General features: G+C 39.1%; 2 protein-coding genes across 8 annotated transcripts in view; both read left to right on the top strand.

The window, feature by feature from the left end:
- The first annotated feature begins 1,073 nt into the window (after window positions 1–1,073).
- On the top strand, window positions 1,074–9,950 carry ubac1 (UBA domain containing 1). 3 transcript variants are annotated; one of them, XM_076269768.1, is made up of 10 exons: window positions 1,074–1,512; window positions 2,023–2,143; window positions 2,259–2,332; window positions 2,478–2,582; window positions 2,768–2,870; window positions 3,124–3,232; window positions 3,850–4,123; window positions 4,451–4,537; window positions 4,962–5,100; window positions 9,679–9,950. In XM_076269768.1, the coding sequence occupies exons 1-10, from the start codon at window positions 1,375–1,377 to the stop codon at window positions 9,792–9,794; spliced, it is 1,266 nt and encodes a 421-aa protein (XP_076125883.1). In that variant the 5' UTR covers window positions 1,074–1,374; the 3' UTR covers window positions 9,795–9,950. The 3 variants fall into 3 exon arrangements, with proteins under 3 accessions (XP_076125883.1, XP_076125884.1, XP_076125882.1); XM_076269769.1 differs by having other exon boundaries at window positions 2,475–2,582; window positions 2,774–2,870; XM_076269767.1 differs by having other exon boundaries at window positions 2,475–2,582.
- Window positions 9,951–14,416: 4,466 nt separating this feature from the next.
- camsap1b (calmodulin regulated spectrin-associated protein 1b) overlaps window positions 14,417–21,434 on the top strand; it is a 32,506-nt gene continuing 25,488 nt past the window's right edge. For 3 of the 5 annotated variants that reach the window (XM_076271244.1, XM_076271243.1, XM_076271240.1), the window contains exons 1-2: window positions 14,417–14,820; window positions 16,088–16,245. In XM_076271244.1, the coding sequence (XP_076127359.1) occupies window positions 16,089–16,245 (157 nt within the window). In that variant the 5' untranslated portion in view covers window positions 14,417–14,820; window position 16,088. Of the gene's footprint in view, window positions 14,821–15,354; window positions 16,246–21,434 lie in introns of those variants that run through there. The other 2 variants (XM_076271241.1, XM_076271242.1) reach the window with 2 other exon arrangements.

Genomic DNA, 21,434 nt, shown 5'->3' with positions numbered 1-21,434 from the left:
CGAAGACTGCAAGATAGATAACATAGGCTAGTCTACTTCAATTTATTGGTTCACGGTTCAAATTTCACTGGCCTCTTACAAAAACAAACCTCGGTGTATGAGCAGCAGTCAACATTACTTTCACGTCCAGGTTGTTTTAAAATAAAAGTCAATTGATCTCATTAATCTCTTTAAACAGGATTAAATGTTAAATCTATATTCACAACTTGCACATATATGAAGAATCATATAGAATATAGAATAGATAGAGTATAGAATATCTTTATTGTCATTGTACATGTAGGCCTAGGCTACAACGAAATTTGAAAGTGCATGTCTTCTGTGCAAAAGAGAGTTAAATAAAATAACTTAGAAGAAAATAGTAATCATCTAAAATGAATAAATAATAATACATTTTAGAGGATTACTATAAGTTCGTTTATCTAGTCTAGGCTATGTTATGTTAATTTTATTCAGGGTATACACATACTGATTTCTGAAGTTTCTACAGACAAGAACCCTACAAAAGTAGGCTACAGGCTACAAAGACATGTGGATCGACAGAATGTTCTTAGAAAAGGCTATGTTGATAGATTAAACTAACCTGTCTCAGTTGCCCTGTTTCCATGGATTGTTGTTCTATTCTTTTTACAATGCTACATTACATTTTCATGAGATGTACACATTGTGATTAGAACCACCAGTCTAAGTTCAGCAAACAATACATGCATGTAATGTTTTGTAGTAGCCTAGGCCTAGGCCTAAGCATATAGGAGCAGTTAGAGCCTACCACAGATTACATTAACCTATTTTGAAAATCAGACTTGTAGACTTTCCTACTGCTTTTTTATTCAGCTATGTTTTATCATTATTATTTATATTTGATTAAGTACACTGTATCTCACAACAGTAAACCGCTGAAAGGGAGGAAAATGTGAAGAAAGTGAGTATAGCCTGGGCTCCATGAAGTAGGCCTAATGACTGCTAAAACTGCTAAGGTGCCACTGAGACTTTTAATATGAAAGGAAGTACAATGTTTGCAAGGCGGATGTACGCTTTGTTGTCACGTAAAACTGATATTCACGGGACAGTGGTGATGATAGTGGCTAGCTACTGCAGCTGCCTCCTTGGGGGAGTGTGAAGCATACGGTTATTGATATGAAGTCACTCAACGGTGCACCGACTATGAGCAATCGGACAGTAGTCTTAGTTTAATCGACGCAAGTCCCTGTTGGGTTCCATCATTTTTTCGAGCAGATACCTAGCAATCAGACAGTGTGGGACAGTAACATTCACCGCTGTCGCTAGCAGGCTAGTCTAGCAAGCTACAAGCTGACATATCAGTCGAACCCTGATCGCTAACATTAGCTAGCTCAAACGAACGTCAGGGCAGCTATGTTTGTACAAGAGGAAAAGATCTTTGCTGGGAAAGTTTTAAAGATTCATATATGCACCATGGAGGGTGTGGAATGGCTGGAGGAAGTTACAGAAGATACCACTATTGAAAAACTTAAAGAAAGGTGCTTGAAACACGTAAGTTATGTATTTGGCTGGTGTTAATGTTGTGTCGTTGGCATCAACGTCACTGAGATATTATTGACAGGTATCTATGTAGCTAGCTAGCCTTGTAACCTATGCTTGTAACGTTAAACGTCAGTCAACATTGTATTTAGACGTAATGGTCGTAGGCCTATTTGAAATGCTCCGTGTTATTTCTAAAGTATTAATAGCAACCTGGTTGGCAGTGTTATTTATAACTTGGTGGATAGGTTAGGACGCCCCTAGAACTGGCACAATAACTTAGTTATAACTCTTGCTTCATATATCATGACGTGGAAAGCAGACGAATGTAAGTGCATTGTTGTGAAGTATTGTTAAGATTGAGGTTATAATTTAGTCTCGAAATAATATACCTCTTCCCATTGAATGCACTGGTTGAATGGGTCCAAATCTCACGCACCCAAAATCCCATTCTTAAATGTTTTTATATACCTAGCCTGGTAGTGAAATTGGGCCCAAGTGTTTTCTTTCTTTTATTCCTAGTGTGTTCATGGAAGTCTGGAAGATCCAAAGGTCCTCACACACCATAAACTCATTCACGCAGCATCAGAAAGGGTTCTTTCTGAAACCAAAACAGTAGCTGATGAGAACCTTAAAGAAAAAGGTAGGCTATAGTTAATAGGCATGATCCATATCCATATTCAGTATGCATGCATGTAACCATTGGCACATATTCGTCAGTCATCAGACCTAAGATGTTTTCTGTATGTTCTTACCAGATGTGCTTTTGTTAATTAAAAAAAGACCACCTCCACCGCCACCCAAAATGGTAGACATTGCAGCTGAAGAGAAGGTATGCTGAAAGTTTACAAGTTTTTTAGCTAAACTGTGCACTCTGTAACATTTCTTTAAACCATTTGAATGGCCTCCCTTGTTCTGGTCACATTGTATTGACTTACCATGTGCATCTGAGTGATCTGCTCTTTCATTCTCAGAAGAAGCAAGAAAGTAAGGCCCCAGACAAAGATGCCATTCTTAAAGCCACAGCTAACCTATCTACTCGACACACAGACCGCACAGTAACTCAGCACAATATTCGGGATGTGAGTATGTGGTTGCTGAGAGTTATATTGTAACAATACCGAATTTGTAGGCAACTGTGCTTGATTAATGCATTGTGTGATGGTCATGCAAACAAGTAAAGTTTATGGAGTACTGTATGTGCACATATGAGCATGGTCATACTAAATGTTCCTCTATTTGTTTGTTGTTGAATCATTGCAAAAAGTTTCAGACAGAGCTAAGGAAGATCCTTGTATCACTCATTGAAGTGGCACAGAAACTCCTTGCTTTGAACCCAGATGCAGTTGAGCTTTTCAAGAAGGCCAACGGTCAGTAGCCTTCCACCCTTAGCTGAACTTACGAAAAAAATAACAGAGTACAATTTTGTGCATGTATATAGTTTTGATTGTATTGAAATTGTTTCGAAAGGATTTCGACACCTTTGCATGATTTCCCCTCATGGTTTAATATGCATGTCCAATACATGTGATAACCTCTAATGCAAGATCCATCCATAATACATCAATCACTGCATACAGTGTAAACAGTTCCTTGATTATATGTCTTGTCATCCCTTGGCAGCCATGTTGGATGAGGACGAGGAGGACCGGGTGGATGAGACAGCCTTGCAACAGCTCACTGAAATGGGCTTCCCTGAGAGCAGAGCAGTCAAGGCCCTCCGCCTAAACCAGTGAGTGCTTCCCTGTGCCTAACTCATGACCATGATGAACAGTGTCACTGCAACAGTGCCTGCTTCTGATGGTTTTATAGCTGTGTGTGTGTGTGTGTGTGTGTGTGTGTGTGTGTTGGAAAAGACTCAAGTGTTCAAACACAATCCTGGCTCTGTAAATGGGAATCAAAGTGCTTCAGGGCTGATCCCACAGTGTAATTTGATTGGCTGTAACAAAACCTTTATTTTTCAGAATTGAGGCCTGAACAGACTTTGACAGTGTATAGTTTGACCAACCCTGTGTTTTCGTAATTTCTGAAATGTAGCAGGTGGTATGTTAACTTTGTGATGTGTTAAAATATATTTTTTTAGGGATGCATTTGACTTACTTTATTAAGTGACTGATGCACTGAACATTTTTGATTAACATTGAAATTGCATAGTGGAAAATGAAATTCAATTTAGTTTTGTTTTGTTTGTACAATTTAACTCATTTATATTTACTGTATGTTTTAAGATGTATGAATGGTGGGCTTTATTGTCATACAGTTGCTCAGTGTATTGTGAAAAGTCATTACCAAGTTATACAAAGTCTTAGAACTCAGAATGTAACATCAGCCTGTCTCTCTTTTGTCCAGCATGTCAGTAACCCAGGCCATGGAATGGCTAATTGAGCACGTGGATGACCCCACTGCTGATGCCCCTCTGGTGAACCAGGAGGCCTCGGGGGCGTCTGCTGCTGCTGCTGCTGCTTCTGCTGCTTCTGTTGCTGCTTCGGCGTCAGGCGCCACAGCCTCGGGACCTCTCTCCCGGATCTCTGAGCCTTCCAGCGCAGAGGAGGCCAAACAAGACGAGCTCACCGAGATCTTCAAGAGGATCCGACGGAAACGAGAGTTCCGACCAGACTCACGGGTGAGAGGGTGGAACCAGGTGGATGAGATTCTGTTTGGAGAGTGCAATCAGTAGTAATCTAATGAGGCTCAGATACTGAATGTGCTGTGTTGTACCATGCACACGTGATGCAGAAGGAGGATGTTGCTAATATACAACCCAGTTTGCAAACTGGTGTCAAAATGGTTGTTTAGTTTGCTGGTAAAATGCCCATCAGCACCACCCATTGTGATTTTTTTGCTTGTTTTTTTGTTTGTTTGTTTGTTTATTTATTGAGTTGTTTGTAATAAGTTAGTTCATGACAATAACATATGTTTAAGGAGTCTGTGTCACCCCTGCTCTCTCCAGGCTGTCATTGCACTGATGGAGATGGGCTTTGATGAAAAGGAAGTGGTCGATGCTCTTCGGGTCAATAATAACCAGCAGGACGCTGCGGTAGGTGGACTGTTATATGTGACTAGAAGACTGTCCCACACCCCTCGGTATTGGTACAGCTTTTTGTTAGAAAGAAATCATGCATGTCCTTTTTTAAAAGGTGTCAAAGAACTTGCCCATTACAGCTGTTGTATTAATGGCTATGGTAAATAGCCCATCACTACAAATTAGACTGAAAAATAATGACTGATTCATTTTTAGTGTTTTGATTTTGTGTTTTGTGTAAGTGTTTTGATGGTGTCTGTTTATGTTCATTATATTTGGATATTGCATTGATATTATTGTTATTATTACGTAATGCAGGCTTAACAACTTTTTAAAAACTGTTTACTATTCATTTTAACTATTGTAATGTTTATATTCTGATAGTCGCTTTAGACAAAAGCGTGCGCTAAATTCCATAACCATTCCTTGTGTTGTGCAGTGTGAGTGGTTGCTTGGGGACCGGAAGCCTTCGCCAGAGGACCTGGACAAGGGAATTGATACCAACAGCCCTCTGTTTCAAGCCATACTTGAAAACCCTGTGGTACAGCTTGGCTTAACGAATCCAAAAACTCTGTTAGGTAAGCACAATGCTTTCCAGCTTCTTTTCAAAGTGTGGTATTACCTTTGAAATTATCCTTACCATCGTCTGCAGTGCATTTACTGATTTCCATCTGGGTCATTCTGTGTCAAATCAGACAAAATCCAAGAAAATGGTTGCTGCACCTCCTGCTCTCCGCTCTATGTTTTCATACATTTTTTAACCCCTGATTTTGTATAATTGTTACACTCTCAAAGATGCCTTATCTTGGAAGCCATGTTTTGGCATTAATATCTTTATATTATTCCTAGCCTGCCCATTAGTTTTATATAAGGCTCTAGATATGGAAGAAAGTGCACAACTGGTAATATTGACGGTCTTGTAAACTCACTTTGTGTATCCACATGGCACCAATCATTATTCATCTAATCATCTGCAAATACAATACTTTATTAATGTTGAGCCAATATTTGAGGTCTCTGCAACAAATGCACATCAAGATATTAAAGCAATGGTTCGGAGTGAATTTCACCCTAGGGTCATTTGCACAATGACCGCGAGCCAAACACACCCCCAGAAGCTTTTTTCCCTTGGTCGAACATTGGTCGAGTTCGCACTATCAGTCTATGTATCAGCCCAATGGCTTAGCGTTAGCACTTTTGGAACCAGAAGTGTATCTCGTAAGTTACCCCACTAATAATGTCCGGAATATTACCAAACTTCTACAGTAGCACAAAAAGGGTCTGTACTCATAAAACGAGGCATTGGAAAGTTTGTAAGTAGCCTACACCAGGAGATTATTTAAATAACACTTGCCAGCTTCTACTCTCTGCTGCTACCGCTACGTCGATGTCACTTCCGTGAGATTTGGGAAAAGCCCAACATTATGTCCAATATTCCAATATGTGGTTTAATGTTCTGCATTATGTCCAATATTCCAATATGTGGTTTAATGTTCTGCATTTCTCATTAGTGGGTCACTTTGATACTAAAAGTATGAGTCAATGTAATGACTATGATATCTGTACTGTCCTTGTGTATATCTGTGTGTGACTGTATTTAGAGATAAGCGGGAATATTTTGACTTTGCAGTGTTTTACTGTTCTGCATGGCTGCGTCAGTAGCTATCTGCTCCGGATTGCCAGGTTGCTACTAATCAGAGTCTGATTCAGTGTAGTCCACGTGAGATGGGATGACCAATGCCATCTCCCGTCAGCCTGGAAGCCTGGATACTTAAACTCTAACTATTTCCTTGTCTAGTTAGAGCAGCTGATGGATCTTTAGGTGAAGTCATGCTGTCTCTCCCTTGATGCGCATCATTGTAAATAAACTCTGTTCCTGATTTTTCATAGTATTGGTCTGACTGGGTCTCTTCATCTATGGCATCAAAATTACCATCAATACCTATGGGTTTTCATTCTTGGCCCTGAGACAGAACAGTGATTTTGACTTTGACTTTATTTACATTGCGTTCCAAAGTATTATGCAAAGTATAAATTTTTCTCAGAATTTCCTAAATAGTCATCAACCGTATAAAGTATAATTTGAATTTTATTGAACAAACCTTCTAATGATAACAGTATTTGTTTTTAAAATAAAAAACTCAATGCACTGTTCCAAATTATTATGCACAAGAGTTTCAAGACATTTTATAGGTTGTAAAGAACTAAAAATGGTCATTTGTTGAATTTGCAGCATAATTAAATCAAAAGTTATTTCAATCAAAAACATCTTAACAGGCAAAGTTACATGTTAAAGGGACACCAGGCAAGCCTGATGCTTTTTCTCTACGAAGCTCCCCCTAGCGTCTGTATGTGTCGATACGTGTGCGAGCCCTTGCTCGGTCTGAAGCTCTTTTCCTTTTCTTAGCATCTTCCGTCAAGGGTTTTCGCTGCTTCTTCGCCGGCTCTGCCATTATACACACGTTTGCAACAATCGCTATGTTTCGTTAGCCTGCCTCTGTGCTGGGGATGCAGGATGTAAACTGATCCTGCTTCTCGCGATGTCTGAGACTTTGTGAGACTGAAGGTCGCCGGGTAGGAACTTGCAAGCGGGATATTCTTCCTACAGGCAGTAGGGGCCGGCGAGAGAGTCTTCATTCGCCCTGTAATGAGTAATTTAACCATATACCAACTTACGAAGATGATTAATTAACACGAAAACGTTGCCTGGTGTCCATAGGACCCCTTCATTGATATCACCTTCACAATTCTTGCATCCATTGCACTTGTGACTTCTTGGAGAGTTTCTGCTTTAATGTCTTTGCAGGATGTCAGAATAGCCTTCCAGCTGCTTGGATGTGAACTGCCTCCCTCCCTCGTAGATCTTTTGCTTGATGATGCTCCAAAGGTTCTCAATAGGGTTGAGGTCAGGGGAAGATGGGGGCCACACCATGAGTTTCTCTCCTTTTATGCCCATAGCAGCCAATGACCCAGAGGTATTCTTTGCAGCATGAGATGGTGCATTGCCATGCATAAAGATTATTTTGCTACGGAAGGCACGGTTCTTCTTTTTGTACCACGAAAGAAAGTGGTCAGTCAGAAACTCTACATACTTTGCTGAGGTCATTTTCACACCGTCAGGGACCCTAAAGGGGCCTACCAGCTCTCTCCCCATGATTCTGGCCCAAAACATGACTCCGCCACCTCCTTGCTGATGTCTCAGCATTGTTGGGGACATGGTAGCCATTTACCAACCATCCATTACTCCATCCATGTAGACCATCTAGGGTTGAGGGTTGCACGGCACTCATCCGTAAACAAAACTGTTTGAAGATTAGTCTTCATGTATTCCTGAGCCCACTGCAACCGTTTCTGCTTGTGAGCATTGTTTAAGGGTGGGCGAATAGTAGGTTTATGCACATTTGCAAACTTCTTGAGAATCCTACACCTTGAGGTTCGCGGGACTCCAGAGGCACCAGCGGCTTCAAATACCTGTTTGCTGCTTTGCAATGGCATTTTAGCAGCTGCTCTCTTAATCCTATAAATTTGTCTGGCAGAACCCTTCCTTATTATGCCTTTGTCTGCACGAACCCTCCTGTGCTCTGAATCAGCGACAAATTTCTTCACAGTACGATGATTAGCATAAGTTTTCGGGAAATTATTTCATACCTTGTCCAAGGTAGTGCACAATTTCACGCTTTTCAGCAGCAGAGAGATCCTTTTTCTTTCCCATATTGCTTGAAACCTGTGGCATGCTTAATAATGTGGAACATCATTCTTAAGTAGTTTTCCTTTTGATTGGGCTCACCTGGCAAACTAATTATCTAGGTGTCTGAGATTGATTTCAATGATCCAAAGAGCCCTGAGACACAATACCATCCATGAGTTTAATTGAAAAACAAATAAATAAATGTTTATAACACTTAAATCCAATTTGCATAATCATTTGGAACACGGTGTATCTATGGTACACCATTGTACAGTAAATGCCCATATACTGAGCTACTTTCCCATATTTTTGCACGTTTTCCAAATCTAGGGACTCAAACCTTTAATGGTTCAGTCATACTGAGAACACCCTACAAAGTTTGGGCTGCCTATGAATAATACTTTTCATTATATTAATGCCCAAACATTGCTTACCAGACAATGTGATTTTCAGGCTGTGAAAGGAAAGTAATTTCAAGGGCTGAATAATACAAAGACATAGCCTGACGAGCCAGACCCACATTAAAATGTAGGGTCTGGGCACTCACCGTTCGCAGTGCTCAGTCCGAGGGGCGGGATAATCAGTTGTCTTTCAAATTCCCTCTGCACGCAATAGGACAGCGGCAGCGCTATGAGTCCCATGCGTTTCCCACCAGCGGAGCTAGTTGGCTAGTTCAAACGTTTGCCAACTTAATAAAAGCTTAACTCGTGTCACACTGTTCGCCAACAGCAACATCCATCTTATTTGTTTTCAAGTAGCAGGGAATTCAAGCCAAACCGTTGCAACTCTGCCATCAATCATTATGTTAAGCCCACCTAACGACTCTATACACGATTTCATTGGCCTGATTGAGTTTCAATTTCTGGAGCTCACAAGCCAACGAAGAGTTGCTAGACTAGCCCTGGTAGCAAATGTAATTTGCTGCCGCTAAGGGCGCGTCTAGATTTCTAGGCTAACAAAGACATAGATTTTAACAGAAATATTTTACCGGCCTTGGTTTTGGGACCCATTCTGGATATAGACAAGATTTTAACAAAATCTGAGATGGTGTAGCAACAACCTTATCTGATTTGACACAGAATGAACCATTTAATAGCCTAAACCCTCACACCTCACACTTTTGCCCTGTGGATTAACAAAACAAGTGCTGGATCAATTGCTGTTGCACAGACCAAGGTGTCATGCTAGAATACTGACAAATGGATAAGCTTTTCTTATCTTTTTGTTATTATTCTGGGTTTTAGCTTGTTCTACATTATATTTGCAGCTAGAGTAGTCAGATAAGGCTAGTTATACAGCACATTTCCTACACAGAGGCAGTTCAGTGTGCTATATAAACAAATCTATCAATTGCTAACGTCACATTTACAGTTGTGAGTTTTAATGCTGAGAATCTGATTATCTTTTTATGAAATGCATATGACCATAGACGTTTGAGTATGCTTTTTTTATGTTTGTTTGTTGTCAGCTTTCGAGGACATGCTGGAGAATCCACTGAACAGCACGCAGTGGATGAATGACCCAGAGACGGGGCCGGTGATGCTTCAGATCTCCCGAATCTTTCAAACACTCAACCGCACATGAAGGCATACCTCAGCGTGGGTGTGCGGGGATGGCAGGAGGATCTGTATGCCCTAAAGAGTCACAGGAGGGGATGAATGTAACAGTAATAATGAGATAAAGTTGCATAGTCCACAGAGATTCTGCACACGTCCTTCACCTTTTGTTTTTTATATGTATATATATATATATATATATATATATATATATATATATATATATATATATATATATATATATATATATATTTAAAAGAAAAAAGATATGTTACTGTGTGTGAGTATGTTTGCACGTGTGAGAGAGTCAAAAATATTGTTGCTGTCAGATGAAAACGCCAAATTTCCCATTTCAGCTGTTTGGTTTTTCCAGAAGTGTATTCGGTCTTATTTATTTGTTTTAATTAATTTAGTAGTATAGTATGCCCCCCTGCCTTGTCAGCTATGCACTCAAAAGTCATTTAAATTTTATCAAAAGAAGCTGTATTAGAGGTTCAATTATAAGTCAAAGTAGCCTGTTAACACTGATGTCCAGGGCAGTTTCTAGTGACCAATTACTGCATGTCTTATAATGAGAGGTTACACAGTCATCACTGTAGTGCAGTTTTATTTGTGTCTGTTAATCCTTAAAGGTGTGGGTTTTTGAACATTCTAACATAAGATTCCGTTCCGCAATTTAAATTCTTTAGAACGTTCATTTTCCAACATTCCCGTCACACCGGTCTGACGGTACACCTTTAAGGTTTAAGTATACCTGCTACTATGTATTTATATTTATTTAGCAAACACTTTTATTCAAATAAACTTTCACTACATGGAAGGCACACATTTTATCAGTATGCCTGCTCCTTGAGGGAAAACCTTCTGACCGTGCTGGCGCTTCACTCTGCCAGCTTCAGGGACACGTATGCATAACACCATATACACTATACATTGTAAATGTTTTCTAAAGATCAAATTGCATACTTCAGCTCTCATCAACATATCATTCTGATCTGTAATCCATTCTTGGCTTGTCCGTTTAGACTGTAGTGAGATTGAAATGACACTGGTAGAAGTGAGCTGGAAACTTCCTGGACATCAGAATATGGGGACATTTTTACTAGGTTACAAGGGCTATATGTCAAATGAAATCATTCCACTAAGTGTATTTGTAGTATGAGCATATGAAAAGACTTTATATGCATACATATGACATGGTTTTCATATAAAGATCAATATAAAGTGATCAGCTTTGTGCTGTAGACGGTACAGCTCACTCAGTTGTGTGGTAACAGCACATTTCATGGACAATATTATTTTGCAAAGTAGAAAAGGTTTAATAACATTTATCCATGCTTTTTAAAAAACAAATATTATGGTGATTGTAACATTGTGTTACAATATTGATATGGATGTTTTCTTCTGACAGCAGTGTAGTATTTTAACCCCATTCAAGTTTACACCTTCAAAAAGCTGTTTTTGTCTGTAGCGATATTAAACACCACATTTCTAATTCATAAGTAAAGGCTGACCCTACACTGTGCTAGGTTAATCAAGAGCACTGCTTAGTTTGAACATTGTTTTGTTACTCTGGAACATTTCAGAAATGTTTTGTGAACACTTAGCCTTGAACTTTCACCCAAGCTTAACAAAAACATAGTTTTTATGGCAGAGAAACTATTGGCAGATCCCTTTTTACACTTCTAAATAAAGTTTAGTGTCAGGTGATGTGTTTACATATCAATATATTGCGGAAATACTTAAGCTTTTTAGTCAGAATATTATGAAATTAGATGGTTTCAAAGTCATGCCTCTTCTAAGGATAGTTTTAGTATGTGTGATCTTAGTGTTGGTTATTTAAAGTAAGAGAATGAAAAAGCAAGAGTATTACGATAGATTTCCTTTTTCTTCCCAGGAACCTCCGTTTGCTTGGCCATAGATGAGGCTTTGGTTCATTTGAGGTTCACACATTCATGAATCAATTAATTGAAATGTAAGGATGATTGACATTGAGTAGATGCTTTACTTTGTGAAGTGACATTAGGTGGTTGTTCGTGTCATCTCTCAAGGTGTCAGGGGGAAAATGGACAATTGCTTTAAGTAATGGAAAAGAAAAGGAACTGACTGCAGTGCTAAGGTGCTGGTTTTGAATGGACTGGCGTCAGGCTCAGGCTGTAGTCTTTGGGAACTCTGTGGACTTATCTGTATGATGAAGGAACTTCTTATTTGTTTCATGGTGTGATTCATAATGCTTTATAGTGTAACTTTTTAAACACAAACTGAAAGTGGAAGAGCTTTGTGAGGCCTTACAACTGATGATATTGATGGCTTGCCGTTATATCAGGCAACAGAGCATATGAAAAGCCTTTACTATGGTAACCACTTACCTTGCCTTTATAGAAACGTGATCCATGACTTGTCCTTGTGTGTCTAGTATTCTGTTTTATGTCAGTCATGATGTATTATGGTATTTATTTGTAACTTGTCCAGAATGTCCATCATATTGTTTCTCATGGCACTTCATCACTGACATCACCGTCTGCTGCTGATAAAGGATCATAATTCACCTATGAATAATGCTCACAAGCTGAGTAGTGTACAGGGTGTTAATATTGAGTTTTGGAGATTGGAATAGAGCATTAAAGCTTGGTTTCAATGATAATTTACTTAATATATGTGCTGTGTACCTACTAGACTTTCAGGTTCACTCAGTGTACTGTCAAATAATACTTGTTTGCATGTTGTCCAAAGCTTAGTATTTATACAAGTTAAACGAAAGGAAGTCATATTATATAATGTGTGTGTGGGTTTCTTTTTTATTTTTAAATTTAAAAGAAATTGTTCAAGTCAACAGAGGTGCTCTTATGCAGAATTAACAAAAGAGTTTGGTTGGATGTTAGAAGAATTCAATATTTATGTATATTTGCACAGTGAAGAACAATTTCGATGTGAACATTTTAAAGTCTGAAAATTATATTTGGCCATCAGTTTGGAAGTGACTTTCAGCTGGTATTGTGAGTAGAGGCAAAAGACTTACGAATTTATGCCAAGTTTGGAGTGTTTTATTCAATATTTGAATGCAGTGTTGATGTGATGGAATTTTAATAGGTCTGTTGGGAAACTTCCCTTTTATTAGTTAGATGTTTTGGGTGGAGTGAGAAGGTTTTTCTGATTAAGATCAAATAATGAAATTATTTAGTTTTTTTTTTTGTTTCATTTCTGTTGCTATTGGGAGGGAGAGGGTATTGTGTGTCTTAAGCCAAAAAATAAAAGTTTAAAAGTCACATTGCAAAGAGGATAATTTCCCCAATAGCAGGTTCTTATTGCTATTGCTATTGGAATTTATATTCGTATATGTCTGAATGTGTAGGGTCAATTAATTAATTATGCCTCAAACGTGTTTCGGAAAGTTTAGCAAAGTGGGTGGCATCACTGTGATCTGTTTTAAATATTGGGCCTTGTTCTTAAAATCTTAATCATTTAACTACAAAATAAGACTATGGCAGTGCAGCTTAAGGGTCCTGGCTGCTTATATTGCATTTCAAATAAGTCAAGAAGTAAAAGTCATTGTAATTTTGCAGAGATTAGGAAAAGCAGCTAGTAATTGAGGCCATATGCAACATATAACACATCTCAAGTAATCCGTTTTAATGGTCAAGTTGAACATTAGAGCTTGATAGCCAATTTCATCAGAAATGAATTTCCATGAAAATATGCTGTAGGCCTACTGATCTCTGAGACATTGTCTCAAATGGTCATCCTGTTAGTAGAATGTAGTCCTCTCAGGATGCATGACCACGCCAATTGTGTGTCACATGTCTGATAATCAAGTTGTGATGCAAAGACCCTACCGTAGTCACAGGTCATCTTCTGTAGTCACACCTGCTGCTTCAACATCTAGAGCCATGGAGGGCTCCCTGAAGTGACCTAGCTGGAGTAGTCACTTATTGTAATATCACATTTCCCCACACACGTCTGCCTCATGTCTCTGGTTAAAAACTTACACAATCTCCACACCTCTTAAAATGTGAAAAGCATTTTCATTTAGATCATAATGAATGAAATAATAATAATAATAATAAAAACATTTGGATTCAGCTTTGTGTTCTGTTGTTTCTCAACCCTGTCAATATCTCATGTGATATAGTTTTGTGAGGTTTAGGTTTTCTGCCTTACGCTGATACCAGTATGATCAGATGTTGAAATGTGCCGTTTCATGGGCTTAGCTTAACAGACTAGGCTACTACAGTACATTGTATGGCCTATCACAGTGAAGGCTTGGAAACATTTAGTTGCCTTTGACTATATATTCTTTTTTTTTTTTAAAACATTATTTACTGAGAGTGAATCCACAAGACCACCATGCACGCCACACCCACCCAAAACACAGTACACTACAAGTTGGATGAATCTGAAAACAACTGCAGTACAACCTGAGAACTAATTATTCAGTGGTTTTCAAATATTTTCTGAGGTGTGAGGATGCATGTTTTTCTTTCTTTTTTTCCCCACATTATTTACTGAGACCACCACAAGACTCCACAAGACCACCATGCACGCCACACCCACCCAACACATAGTACACTACAAGTTGGACGCACCGCCCCTTGTGGAGACTAACGTAAATTCAAAATTGAAAAGGAAAGCATCATTTCATTGAGACACCGACCTCAACATGGGAAGCGTGATGTTGTTCTCTTATATAAATTTCGCGAAATGGAGCGGCTAGATGACAATAGCCGTGTTGGAATTGTGAAACGACGAGATCTATTTGTGCAGTTATAATGTTGCTGCTGCTGTAGTGTAACGTTGTGCCTCGGTGCTTACACAGACTGCTCCCTTGAAGCGGTTGTCATACAGTTGCTGGAGCGCACGGGCGTTTGTTGCTGGGGAGGATATATTTGTTGCTAACACTAGCACTAGCAGACGCTAGGCATCTTGCCATCGTGTTCCCTGACTTTGGATAATAATTGAGTCCTCATGTTTTGCCGGTGTTTTTGTTCACATTTCTTGATTTTTGATTCATTTGGAATCGCCAACGTGTGGGCAGTGGACAGTACACGTCACTGAAGGTAATGTTAACCTTTTGTAACCGTTACACTGTGTGGCTTGTTATCGATAACGTTAGCTTGATTTGAGAGACGAAATTCGCTAGCAATAGCGAATAGCAACAGCTAACGTTACCTCACTCTCCAAAGGTAATTTAGCCACCATCTCCTAGTCATTCTGTGTGGAAAATATGACAGTTTTACCGTTTGCTAATTTGTATGTGCAGATAACGTCAACGTTCTCCCTCTGTTAACTAAGCATCTGAATCTCTCATAACGTTAACTGACATTAACGTTAACGTTAGTGTTATTGTAGTCGGTTTAAGAGATAGCGATGGCTAATTTACGAATTATCTATGATTCTCGATTAGGTTAGATAGGTAGCTAATCATTTCTCTGTTGAGGTTTCCTAGCTATCGATAGCCAGCTAGTTACATAGACAAATAACACAAGGCCGCCAAATTAATGTGCTGTCTGCAGTTAGCTTAGCTAACGTCATCTTATACAGAAAGCTGGAAATCTAGAACTACACTGAATTGCGGACATCTCAGTTAACGCTAAGACACCGAAGACACGTTAGACACCCAAGTTAACGTTAACTGGGTAGCAGCTAGCAGCTTCTACAATATTGGTTTAACCAGGTTTATGGCGAGCAAGTGTCAGTCTACGTTAGTAACGTTAGTTCACCAAATAATTATATATCATTTGTTTAGTACGTTAACGTTAATCTTTAATGTTAGATAAGTAAACAGCTCTAACAGTACCAACGAGCCGCTAGCCAGGTGTTCAACATAAACGCTAGAAGAATGACGGATGAATGATCCAAAGGCCAATCAGTGTTTGCAAGCTAGATTCTAACTGTTAGCTGCCACTGCCATTTACCCCCGAAACAAGCCCTGTGGTAGGCCGTCTAGCTAACCGATTAGCCAGCTTGTTAGATGGAGATGCTGCCACAGTTTAAAACGTTGTTTTCGTCTCGCTGTCGTTTGCACTCATGTCAGTTAACGTTACTTCATTAATTCATAATTTGTTTCCTGAGTATGGTGTTAACGTTACGTTATTTTCATCTCAGACAAGTTGGCCAACGTTTAGCTAACGTCAACGTTTTGGATAAACGTCAGTTGCTCTGTTTGCATAAAGGACAGCTTGTCCTACCTAACCAGTTACTTTTAATTGGCTTAAGCAGTTACTCAACTTGTCTTGCATGGGTATGCAGTTGGGAGTGAAAAGAGGTGTTTACAATGTGATTTCGCTAACATTTGCCTTAGATAAAACCGCTGAGTCTTTGCAGGATGGATATGGATTTGGGTGCTGGCGGGGACAGCGCTAGAAGAAAAATGGATTTGGCTGGGGAGGTGACGGAGGTGGTTCCTCTGGAAATGTACGACTCCGCAAGAGCAAAAATAGCTGCAAACCTTCGATGGTTATTCGCCAAAGCCTACGGCATTGGTAAGTTGCACACATTTAAAAAAAATTGTCCTTTTGGCTAACAGGCAAAGGCTACATGCTACATGCTCATCTCGGCACCCATTTGCCTTATTTTTCCAGAGGGAGACACTGGAGTATACCACTCATAAACAAGCAGTTGCTGCAGTGGTGCCTTAGTTTGAAGTGTTTAATGTTAATGCATAGTGTTTTGAGGGATCTCAAAGTGTCGTTTAACTAATTCATGTAATTTATTTAGCATGCCTTGAAGATTTCTTTATTTTAACACATGCAAACAAGCAAGCATGTCACATGTAGGGAGTGGGAATGTTGCAGGCTGCGTCCACTGATCCTGGGTTTGTACATGAGGATCAACAGCATTTGTTCCGTTTGCTTGGCTGGCAGAATCAAATGCTGGCTGTAAGCAGGAAATGTGGGCTTCCCAACTCCACAGACTGACAGTCAGCAATTATTGTGCACCACCTTAACACAGCTCTAAGTCAGAGTGCATTAATCCACTGTTATCGTAAAACAACACAACAGGAAGTGGGATGGACCGACGTCACTGCAGACTTATGGAATGCATAGATGCGTAGAGTAATGAGTGCATCATCATGAGCCATTATTTGGAGATGGTCCTCAAGACCCTGTAATTTTCTCCATGCATGTGCTTAAGAAGAACTGAAGTGAAACATTGTGCCCATTCATTGTGTGATTGACAGTTTTATCGACTAAGAGTCACTCAGTTGTACTGTTTAAGGCAGCCGTGGCCTACTGGTTAGCGCTTCGGACTTGTAACCGGAGGTTTGCCAGTTCGAACCCCGACCAGTAGGAACGGCTGAAGTGCCCTTAAGCAAGGCGCCTAACCCCTCACTGCTCCCCGAGCGCCGCTGTAGCAGGCAGCTCACTGCATTGGGATTAGTGTGTGCTTCACCTCACTGTGTGTTCACTGTGTGCCGAGTGTGTTTCACTAATTCACGGATTGGGATAAATGCGAAGACCAAATTTCCCTCATGGGATCAAAAGAGTATATACTTATGTGATGATATGAACATTACTTAGTTATACTATAACCATGAAACTCATACTGAAATGACTGAAGCAGAAATGCAGACTACTTGTTGATCTTTTCTTAATATTTCATATGACCACATTGAATGTTTAAGGTAAACGTCATGGTTCTTAGGTTCATGTACAATTTCATTCAAACCTAAATAAATACTGTGGATTGGATTGAATTGTAACCTTCAGCCAGCATATACAGTTATGTAATGGTAGTCAGCCATCTGTTTGCTCAGAAACAAAATTGGACCCACGTTGCAGGACTGATATCAGCACATTTGATTTCAAGTAAGAAATGTATGCATAGTAGTGATTGTGCTGATGAAGGAATGTAACTAACTACTGTGTGTCAAGTTTAAGTGTTCTTCAGAGTTGGGTAGTTCCAGGCTCAGGTAGTGGAAATCCTGGTCTGTTTACTGCATGTTACATACAACTTCTTATGCAGCTAATTTCAATTTCTCTGTTGGAGGATTTGCAATTAGATAGATAGATAGATAGATAGATAGATAGATACTTACTTTATTGATCCCCAAGGGGAAATTCAATTCAATTACAGGTTGTCCACGAAAACACTAGGCATCAGTGTTTAACTCTGTTGCCCTCAAATTTTTGCTAAGTGAGTCTAAACTACTACAATGTGTGGTCCAACAGCTTTTGTGTGCGACTCAGGTTTGCGTACAACATATTTTTTTTATTATAAGATTTGGCTTTGGCAGATTATTAGGTGCTGTGAATGTGATTGAAAAATCATTGTTTGGTCCGTGGTGTAATGAAACATTTAAAAGTGTTTGATCACTATGATCAAGCCTATCTTAGCAGTGAGTGGCTTAAAGGTTGTTTCTTTCTTTGTAAGATATTTCAGACAATTCATACAGCTTCCCCCTTAAAGGAAGAGTAATTGCAACACAATTACCGGTGGGTATGTGGCATCAGCAATTGTTTTGAAGAGGATCATAGTCACTTAGATTTAGCATCATTGTCCTTTATATCCTTTCATTTTTGGTGCATCTGATTGTCATTAATCAAATTCCAAGGTTCTTTTTGAGCTAAATGTGGTAAAGTTTTAACTAATCAGTGGAACCTCTAGCACACTTAGGTCTATCTGTAACTGACTTGCAGTCACTCTGGAATCCTTGGCCAGCTCCATGAACATGAAGGTTTCTTGAGAAAGGAAAAGGTCATGTGCTTGGGTTAGGTTGTATTAGGATGGTGACTGCTATGTGTAGTTAAATTGGAACGCTCCACATATCATCCAGTTGAGGCTGCACAATCAGGTGCTTCACAGCGGTAGGACGGTAAACTATTAAATCAAAGATAACAGACTGGAGAACACTGATGAAACGTGCAGTCTTTAGTAGGGCTGTCAAAATAACTGATTAATTTCGATTAATTAATTTGAGAAAAAATAACTGATTAAAAAAAAAAATAACGCAGATCAATCGATTCTGTATGACCTTTGACCCCGAGCCGTTGTAGTCAGTAACCATTAGACTGTAAAATGAAGGAGAGAGAAGAAAATGTGCTGCCTAGATCATTGATTGGAACATTTACTTTTCAAAAACGGCTTGATGGTATTGGTAAAAATAAAGTGTTGATTAAAATAAAGTCCTCTGCAATGTATGTGATAAAAAAAACCTTCTTCCCGAAGCACTTTTGAATTTATTTCCTCAGCATATTAGGTCATATCATAGATTATTATGGCCATTATTAAAATAATAATAAAAGAGTTTTTGATTTTTAATGTCACTAATGCTGATTATTCAATGATTGATTTGAATTTAAATATTTAAAATACTTTCACAGCAAAAATCATATATGCGATTAATTTAGATTAATTAATCACAGAGTATGTAATTAATTATATTAATTGTTTTAATCGATTGACAGCCCTAGTCTTTAGTAGTGCAAACAATTACTGATATTTAGTCATTTTATAAATGCTTTTGTCCATATTGAATCAGACAAGGAAACAAGGAATTTGTGCCTCTTGTAAATGTGATTAGGCCATCCGTTTTTCTTTGTAAATTTCTTTGTGCTGAATATGAGTGCTGATCGTAGGGTAGGAATATCTGACAACTACTCATTGGTAGGTGATCATTCACAGACATCTTGAAGTACACTCTTGTGCAATGTTTTTTGCCAGACTTTCAGTGTGGGAGCAATATTCAACCCTTTTGCCCTGGAAACAACAAGTTTATCCACATGGCTCTGGCCCTCAGCATTTTGATGTTCTCCAGCTGAGGTAATAATGGCAGTGTTGGACATTTATTGGGAAAGCTCTGAATTTTGGCAGGGAGGCATGAAGGTGCAGGCTGAATTCTTCCTTGGCTCCGAGTTGTGATTGCTCCTTCGCTCAGGGGGAAGCAATTGGACTCTGTAAACTTTGTTGAAATCATTTTAATCACTCTTTTTGGCTGGTCTGTTTTGTTGGGTTTTTTTTTGCAAAATCACACAGCTGTCAGTTTGTTTAAGTTTGAATGGGACTTGAACTAAGGTAAAGGTGGTACTAGTATGGAAGTACTAAGTTGAAACTTGAGAGAACTAGAGGACTTGCAGGCAGACAAAAAGCTTGAATAACATTGGTGTTGTTTGCTTCTTTGACATGGTAATAGCCCTTGATGGTGACCATGTCATGTTTATCATCACTCTGGGATGACTGGTTTTATTAGGCTATACTTTGGAAGCAGGGAAAACGGCACTAACCTCGCCCTTGCTCTTGTATGGAGCTCGATGATTGTGTAGGCAAGTTAAACGTTTTGTTTTTAACATTAGAAAACTGTTCTGGCTTATTCACAGCAGCCTTGAGGCTGTATTTTGTTCCTTGATGATCTAAATTAATCAAATGTTATGATCTAATAGCATTTTGTAATAATGAGGGTAAAAGATAATTTGGTGTATTGACAATTAAAGCCTTTGACAGAGGCCTTAGAAACTGGGAAACTAAAAAGATGGGGCCTATGCATCTACATTTCTTTTCAGGAAATGTATTTTTATATTACGCCTAGCATTGCAGAACTAAATGGTATCACAGGTATCTGTATCAAACAAACATTTTGGAGTAATGCCTTGGCCCACACGTATAGAATATTATGCTGGCAGCATCAACTTATTGAGAGGTTTTTCAACAGGAGCTTGGAGTCATGTTCATGCTGAAGAGGAATTGGTACCAGATAGGGGTGTAACGGTACACAGAAGTCACGGTTCGGTTCATACCTCGGTTCGGACATCACGGTTCGATACGAGTTCGGTACAATGGAGGGAAAAGCAAAACATAAATGCAGAAAGCAATTTTGCCTCAGGCTGGACCACCTAGTGTCATACAGTCTCTTCCCTGAGCGATCTGCAACAGCCTGAAGTGTGTAAGATGTAGGCTAAACAGTACAATAAGTACCCAGACTTCATCTGTAACTTGTAAACAAAATAAGACAATCAGCTATAAAACTGAAAATAGGCCTACAGCATCTCTTATTTCTGAAAGTGCAAATTACATAGAATAATGATTTTTTAAAATCCACTTAAGCAAGTCCTTCAACATCTGTGTTTAGTTGTATATGGAAGGGTCTAAAATTTGCTGTAAATATTTTTCAGTGTGTACAGTAATAATCTACTAACTGTGAAAATATCACACTATTTTGCCTTCTTTTTTTTAAAAAAAAACGAAATTGCTCCTTTCATTCATAAACAGTCTACAACTAGAAGTCACGTGACTTTGCCCTTCGACGTTAACTCGCATATTTTGTTTATTAGCCTGGTTAGCGTTGACACTTTCTTTGTCTATGCACTTAACTCCTCATGTGAGAAATTACAAGTTACCCTAACATAAAGGTAATTACCACGCGATTTACATAGCTTTCTGTCATTACGAAATCATTTAATTTAAGCCATAGGTTTTGGCCCTATTTGTATGTGTATCCAAAGGCTGGTGAAGCGCAGGGGAAGTTTTTTTCTCTCGTTTCAGTGATTGGTAGCCTACATCATCTGGGTGATGGCTTCGAATATGTGTAGCATGTTCGATATATTTCCACTCTCTCGCCTGTAGGCTACTACTGTAACTGAAGTTCTCAAACTTGCGATCTTAAAGAGACCAGCGGATCCTCTAACTCTTGTGGGTCGCCACCACTCGCTTAGTGCTGCTATCTCTGACTGACTGC

This window comes from Alosa pseudoharengus, unplaced genomic scaffold (genome assembly GCF_046254945.1).
Source record: "Alosa pseudoharengus isolate Yale_2024_CS ecotype anadromous, Long Island Sound unplaced genomic scaffold, YU_APseudo_1.1 YU_APseudo_1.1_scf_6, whole genome shotgun sequence".
Lineage (NCBI taxonomy): Eukaryota > Metazoa > Chordata > Actinopteri > Clupeiformes > Clupeidae > Alosa > Alosa pseudoharengus.
This window is presented reverse-complemented; position numbering and strand designations above follow the sequence as displayed.

Bases quoted from the DNA above. Each gene is read 5' to 3' on its own strand.
- ubac1 (XM_076269767.1), top strand. From the start codon at position 1,375: ATGTTTGTACAAGAGGAAAAGATCTTTGCTGGGAAAGTTTTAAAGATT. The intron at 1,513-2,022 runs GTAAGTTATGTA...TTTTATTCCTAG, and splicing joins AAGAAAGGTGCTTGAAACAC to TGTGTTCATGGAAGTCTGGA. The intron at 2,333-2,474 runs GTATGCTGAAAG...TTTCATTCTCAG, and splicing joins ACATTGCAGCTGAAGAGAAG to AAGAAGCAAGAAAGTAAGGC.